The sequence below is a fragment of the Scylla paramamosain genome, chromosome 14 (assembly GCF_035594125.1).
Source record: "Scylla paramamosain isolate STU-SP2022 chromosome 14, ASM3559412v1, whole genome shotgun sequence".
NCBI classification, from domain to species: domain Eukaryota; kingdom Metazoa; phylum Arthropoda; class Malacostraca; order Decapoda; family Portunidae; genus Scylla; species Scylla paramamosain.
The window spans coordinates 20,982,423-20,989,922 of NC_087164.1; the positions used below are offsets into that span (position 1 = coordinate 20,982,423).

At 46.6% G+C, this 7,500-nt stretch overlaps 1 protein-coding gene and 1 long non-coding RNA gene across 18 annotated transcripts in view; one reads left to right on the forward strand and one right to left on the reverse strand.

Annotated features, from left to right (window-relative positions):
• The window catches only part of LOC135107002 (uncharacterized), a 184,482-nt gene that overhangs the window by 145,314 nt on the left and 31,668 nt on the right, over positions 1-7,500 (reverse strand). The window lies entirely within an intron of this gene.
• LOC135107000 (paired box protein Pax-5-like) overlaps positions 1-7,500 on the forward strand; it is a 169,956-nt gene that overhangs the window by 138,366 nt on the left and 24,090 nt on the right. For all 17 annotated transcript variants that reach the window (XM_064016522.1, XM_064016509.1, XM_064016521.1 and 14 more), the window contains one exon: positions 1,165-1,382. In XM_064016522.1, coding sequence (XP_063872592.1) covers positions 1,165-1,382 — 218 coding nt within the window. The remainder of the gene's footprint in view (positions 1-1,164; positions 1,383-7,500) is intronic.

Genomic DNA, 7,500 nt, shown 5'->3' on the forward strand with positions numbered 1-7,500 from the left:
GGGTTGCTCTCAGGGTAAGGCGGGTGTTCGTTCACTTATCTCCCGCTTCTCGGCTCTCTGTTGACCCTCGTAATTGTAAGGGCGGGACCATGCCGCTCCTGGTAATCGATGCCAACACCGATATTAATTCGAGTGCGTGAAACCTGATACAAGTGTGTGTGTGTGTGTGTGTGTGTGTGTGTGTGTGTGTGTGTGTGTCCGAAAGAGGGGTTGAAAGAGAGGGAAGGGGAGAGAGAGAAAACAAAAAAAACTGCATACAGAAGACAGAATATGTATCAAAAGAAAAGATTATATACTCTAAGTTGTGATGACGTCAAAAAGCGAGGATTGTGGGGCGTGAGGTCGGGTGGCGTGTGGCTGAGGGCAATGAATAGCTGCAGCAGACGTGGGTGGTGAAGCTTAGATAGGTGGATATAAACTTTGAAACCATCTCATGTGGTTGGCGACGACTACGCAGTTTTATCCTTTCCATGATATACGTGACTGAAATTTAAACAACAGCGTGTTATTTTTTTTTTTTTTTCGAGTAAACTACCATGACTGTTTACTTTCTCATATTCGCTGTGGATTTCGTCACGGATAAAGATCGAGTATTTTCATAGTGAGGAAGAGGAGTTAGTAAAGAGAGAGATCATATGACCATTTTTTAGTGTTCTACTGTTGCTATTCCTGATTTCCAAATACTACAAAATCATTGGCTCATTCAGCTTTAAGGGAACCATACGCACTGCCATCCATGCATTACATCCCACCGCCAACACTCGCCGCCGTAACACAGTCATCACACCACCAGCCACGACAACACACCAGACACGGCACAGCACATCACTAACCACCACACCATCAAAACCTTACAGCAGATCCACAACATAACACCGGTAGCTCACAAATAAGGTCTTCGAATAACAGATAACAGATAACAAATAAAAGAAGATTAGACAAATTTATGGATGAGATGACAGGTGGAAATAGATAGGTATGTTTCGTATAGGGACTGCCACGTGTAGGCCTGATGGCTTCTTGCAGCTTCCCTTATACGTTCTTATGTTCTTATGCCTTACCACGTGTTCGAATCCTACCTTGGTCTTCATCATTTCGGCGTATGAACACTGTTAACCTAACCTAACCATCACCACCCGCTGACCTCTACCCTTCCATCTCCAGAATCGTGAGGAACAAGGCGGCTGAGAAGGCGAAACACGGCCTGCCGGGAACACTGTCTCCGGTGTCTCAGGCCACGTCCGTGATCGCACACGCCCCGCCAGCCCCACACGAGACCGCTCTGCAGCGCCCCGGCTCCTACTCCATCAACGGCATCCTCGGCATCCCTCCTCACACTGACCCCAACGGCAACATCAACAAGAGGAAGAGGGAGGACTCCGGTGAGTACGAATGCCTCTATATACTCTCTCTTGGTTCCATTTCGTACTTTTTTTTTTCTGTGTGTGTGTGTGTGTGTGTGTGTTATGTTTGCGACGGATTGTGAAGGGGACTGTTAGTGTCTTGGTATGTTAGTGTTGGTGGTGTTACAAGGCCAAGGGAGTGTTGTAAAGAGTGCTGTAAGGCGTTTGTTAGACAGTATAAGCACTGTAAAATGGTCTTTTGTTCTCGTTCCTTCACGTTTGCTTTAGATTGTGACGGAATATTAAATGATAGTCGTGCTACTGAGAGCTGGAGTGCTATAACGGGTTTTGTAGGTTGGTACAGCATCAGGTACTCTACAGTTTGACGGAGACGTGTTCTTACATCGCTGACAAAGAGGCGGACTCGTATGTAGTTCAAGGTGAAAGGTTGCAAGGAAACTAAGAAGATACTGCAGAGTACTGGTGCGAAAAATGTCATTCTACTCTCTCTCTCTCTCTCTCTCTCTCTCTCTCTCTCTCTCTCTCTCTCTCTCTCTCTCTCTCTCTCTCTCTAGTTGAGTCTCTTCCTTCCATTTCCTTCCTCTCGGTGTCCCTTCAATCAACCTTTCCTTTCTCTTTTACTTTCCTGCATTATTTCCATCGCTCTCTTTCCCTCCCAGATCTCTTCCACTCCCCCTCCCCCCTCTCTCTCTCATCCATCCATCCATCCCCCTACCCCCTCTACTCTGCCCACCACAAGATTGATAGAGGCAGTAATCTGTTTTCTCCCATCGATTCTCTCTCCCTGCCTTCATTAAAGTAGACTCACCCATCGATAAAAGTGCATTCCAACCTTTAATCTTCAAGCGGTCGTAGAGGAAGGTCTTCATCTTAGGAGTCAAGGTTTTTTTAGATTTCAGTGGCGTGGCGGTGGCAGCGGAAGAAAGAGAGAGAGAGAAGGAGAGAGACGGAGGTGGAAGGAGAAGGATGAGAAGGAAAAAGAAGGACGATGAGGAATAGGAGGAGGAGGAGGAGGAGGAGGCGGATGGCGGGAGCGAGTGAAAGGGAGATTTTTGTGTATCGAAAAGGAAGACACAGCCAAAATTAAGTATATGAATAAGAAAAGAGATTGCTCAATATGTTATAGATTAAATACAATTGTAGGAGAAAACAACAAGACAAGAAAAGGTTACAGAAAAAAGAAGAAAAAATACTTGAAGGAAAAAAGAGGAAAGAGAGAGCAAGAGAAGCAAAAAAGAAAAAAATAAGAAGAGAGAAAAGAAAACAAAAAAGCAAACGAAGGGAAATAAAGAAGAAAGAAAAACGGGAGAGAAAGGAGAAATAAGATAATGGAAAAGAACGAAAATACAGGAAGGAGAAAAGAGAAGAAGGAAGAAAAGAGAAATGAAAAAAAAACACGCAAGAAAAACATAATAACAAGAAGAGAAATAGGAAAAAAAAAAAAAAGAAAGAAGAAAAGAAAGGCCTGAGAGAAAAGGGGGGTGAAGGAAGTCGAGTGAACGAGATCCAAGGGGGAGAAAAAAAATAAGAAAAAAAAGAGAAGGAAAGAAAAAGGAGGTACATAAAGCGCACCCATCATTAACCTCCCGCTCCGAGCTTTCACACAGGATTGAATCTCTCCACTCTGGATTAACACTCGACTAAGTGTGTCTTGATTTACTTCTTCTCGAGCCGTTATGTCTATGCACGGGGCGGAGACGATGGCGGCGGCGGTGGTGGAGACGGTAACGTTCCGCACATACACACACACACACACACACACACACACACACACACACACACACACACACACACACACACACACACACATGGACACACGCACGCACGCACGCACGCACGCACTAGCTGGATCAATGGAAGGAAAACGTCCGTGGCTGAAGCAGGAGGAGAAGTAGAGCCGCTGAATACGCCACACTTGGAGGAGGAAAAGAAGAAAGAGGAGGAGAAGGAGGAGAAGGAAGAAGAGGAGGAGGAGAGGAGGAAGTCTCAAGGGGCCAGAGTCCTCACCTGGTAGATTGCTCAGTATGTGGAGTTATCAAAGTGGCACCTGGAGGGAATGAAAGGTGGAGGAGATAAAGATACAGGTGGAATTGAGAGATGGGATGCAAAGAGAAAAGAGAAGGGAAGAAAAGGAAATGACTGCATGGAGGAGAAGGAAAGTAGGGAGGTGCACGTGAAGGTAAGGCAGGTAAGGCAGGAAGGAAGAAAGAGAAAGAGGGTGAGAAAAAAGCTGGATGAGTGGGTGGGGGAGGAAAGGTGAGAGGAAGAAAAGAAAAAAAGTGCATGAAGGAATAGGAGACGAAGAGAAGGAGGAGGAAGAGCAGGAGGAAAAGGAGGAGATGATGATGGTGACGATGGAACAGAGAAGAGAGAAAGAGAGAAGATTCTTTGAGGAATATCGGAGAAGAGGAGACAAAAGAAGAAAAGTAACGGAAGGAAGAAAGGGAAGGAAAAGAAAACGTGAGCGAAGAAGGCAGAAGAGGAGAATAGCTTTGAACAAGAAATGAAGGAAGAAAGAGAGCAAAGAGATAAAGAAGGTGAAGACGATGAAGGAGAAGAGTAGGAAAAAGATAACAACAAACAAGTAATGGAGGTAAAGGAGGAGGAGGAGGAGGAGGAGGAGAAGAAAGGTAATAATAAACAAGAAAAGAAAGAAAGGAAAGAGAGCAAATAGTTAAAGAAAATGAGGGACGAAAAACGGGAAGAAAGAAAGAAAGGAGAGTAGCACTAAAGAAAAAAAGAAAAATAGACAACAAACAGTTAAAGAAAGAGAAGAAGGCGACGAAGGAGGGGAAGTAGGAAAGTAGCACTGGAGGAGAAAGGAAGAGAAGGAGAGAGCAAACAGATAACGGAGGTGAGAAAGGAGACGAAGAAGGAGGTGCAGGTAGCGTTGGGCCCGTCGTGATCAGACCGCCAGCAAGACGCAACTCCCCAACACATCGTTTCCAGTTTTACCGCCCCCTTGATTGCAATTAATTTCACCGAGGGAAATCGCTTATGCCTCATTTGAACAAGTTAAAAAGGATGCCAACCATTAAAACCCATTTATTCAATTAGATTTTTTTTAGAGAAGGAGGGAGGGAGGGAAGGAGGGAGGGAGGGAAGGGAAGGAAGGGAGGGAGGGAAAGAGGGAGTTTATCCGGTGGAGGAGAAGAATTAAGATAGAGTTTCAGGAAGGAGTGTCAGGTCTCCGGTGCCTCCAGTACCTACAGAGAGAGAGAGAGAGAGAGAGAGAGAGAGAGAGAGAGAGAGAGAGAGAGAGAGTTTTATAGGTCATTTACGTGCATCATCATTTCTATTAGCACTGCAAATGCCTTTTAATTTATTCAAAAGGACAAAGTTCCACTGAGTCCATCCGAAGTATAGAGTATCACAACACAAGAAGAAATTAAAAAAAAAAAAAAAAAGATTACAAGAAAAAGCACATTTAAATGCCACCATCTGTACAGCCACTACCAACACCTCAGCCACCACCATCACTATCACCACCAAGACATGAACAACTATACATAGAAAATACACCTAAACCCTTGTTACTGCATAGCTTCACTAACTTTCTAAACCTTACTTCACTCCCATTACTCCTACAACACCACTACAAACACCACCACCAGCTTCCCTAACAACCAAACTACACCTGCTACCACCATCAGTACCACTATCATCATCATCATCACCGTCGGAACGTCAGCACCGCCTCGCCTCTCACGTAGACAGTCTCCCCTCCTGAACCTGACGCGGAACTAGTGTGGCACCTGAAGATACAATTCCCAGGAGGCGATTTACCCAAGGCGTAGCGACATCGACGTGCAAAATATATATTCATCCATTACCTTATGATCCCAGGCCTCTCTTGAAGCCCCTCGCGGAGACTCACGCCCTCAGCATTCCATCAGATTAATGAGTTGGTGTGTGTGAGCGTGTGTGAGCCTGTGTGTGTGTGTGTGTGTGCGTGTGCGTGTGTGTGTGTACGAGTCCCTTGTGTTCACGTGTAGTCTGAAGCGAGTCAGAACAGGAGTGATAGTACCTTGGGGGCTGCACCTGTAAATTAGTCGGATGCTTTGGATAGTGAGAAAGGGACTGAGGGAATGAGGGAAGGTAGGGAGGGAGTGAGGGTAGAAGGGAGCAGGGAGGAGGAGGAGGAGGAGGAGGAGGTGATTGTTTTTTTTTTTTTTTTCTCTCTCTCTCTCTCTCTCTTGGTGCTAATCGAAATTTAAACATCTTCTGGAGGAGTGTCTTGGGTGACTTGTTGGTTCGTTTTTGGTTTGGTGTGTGTGTGTGTGTGTGTGTGTGTGTGTGTGTGTGTGTGTGTGTGTGTGTGTTTAATGTTGGCGTGTATTCACTGAAGGAATAAACGCGCTGAACATTAGACCTCCACACACACACACACACACATACACACACACACACACACTAACACATACACACACACACACACACACACTAACACATAGACACACACACACACACACACACACACACTAACACACACACAAACACACACACACACATACACACACACAATATGAAGGCAGAGGAAACGCACCTGAACACACACACACACACACACACACACACACACACACACACACACACTGAGAACTTCCAACAGCAGCAGCAGTAACGTGTGTCTAGCTAAGCACAACAACAATACGCAATACGCAGCTAACATAAGCACACTTTCTCCAACACGCCTTTTTTCTTGTCGGCGAACAAAAGATGAGGGCCAGATTGTCTGCCTCCACACCCCCGACCCGCCTGGCTTAGCACTGCCTTGCCCCGGCGAGCATCAAGCTGTCAGTGGTCGTCCGTCTGTTAGAGGGGCGGCGGACAGGAGGAAGGGAAGCACACTAGAAATACTTAGTGGATTGAAGGTCGAAAGTCATACTAATGCCTTCGTTCCCCGGCCCCTTACGGCCCCGGGTGATGCAGTGCCGTCCTTCCCCCGTCGCTTTATATGCAAATTAGGCGATGGCTCGGTAATTAAACTCAGGCTTAACGAGTGATCAGCAACACTTGGCTATTTTACTTGTAGATGAGTGGAAATGCTCGCCCTCGTAAATATGTCGAGGCTGGTTGGGCGAGGGTGGGTATGTTATGATGTCTTTCAGAATAATATGTACACACCTCAGCTCTCTCTCTCTCTCTCTCTCTCTCTCTCTCTCTCTCTCTCTCTCTTGCTTGCTTGCTTGCGTGCGTGCTTGCTTGCCTCTCTTGTTTTGCTGCTTCCTTACTTATTCTCTCGTCCTCCCTTGACACTTGCAACCCTTGTTTCTTATTCTCTCTCTCTCTCTCTCTCTCTCTCTCTCTCTCTCTCTCTCTCTCTCTCTCTCTCTCTCTCTCTCTCTCTCTCCGCGGATGGGTGGGGGAGAACGGCCCTGGCCAAACTTTTTCTCCCTCCCTTCACTCAGGCCATTGCTCGGGTGGCTACGAGGAAAGGCAAGCTGCCCCTAATTTATACGTCTCTAATCAGCCGTTTGCCAAAGTAAGAGATCGGGTAAGTGAGTCACTGAGGGGATCTGTCGCACGAGTAATACAAAAGGTGCCGTTGATTCTTAGTTTTTGTTTTACGTCACACTTACACACACACAAACACACACACACACACACACACACACACACACACACATCATTCACATACCATACGACAATGTTTAAACACCTCAATCACCACTACAAGTTTACAGTGCATACTCAACCACCATCACCACTGTCACTACCACCATCACCGTCACCACCAGTCCCCACAACAACAACAGTGCACGCCAAGAACAGGATTGTGGGTGAAGTGGCTTGGTGGTAGCGTCTGTCTGAGATATGGCCGCCATTTGGGAGTGTGAGGGGAGAGACGTCCGTGAATAGGGAAGGGGGCTCTTGGACCCCTGTGTGTGTCTGCTCAGAGGCGGGGCGCGCGAGTGAGGGGTCGGCGGTCCCTCCCTCTCCTCCTCCTCCTGTCCCTCCAAGCCATCCAAGGGAAATAACCGAGTTTCCTTGCGAATAAAGAAAAAAAAACTATTTGCTTTCGTGTTAATATAAAAGTTGGTTCAAGTGTGGCGGCTTGGATGAGTCAGGCGCGTCCAGAGAAGCAGCGGCAAACACGTGGGAGGGCCGTGGCGTCCTTGAGTCGCAGCGGCCC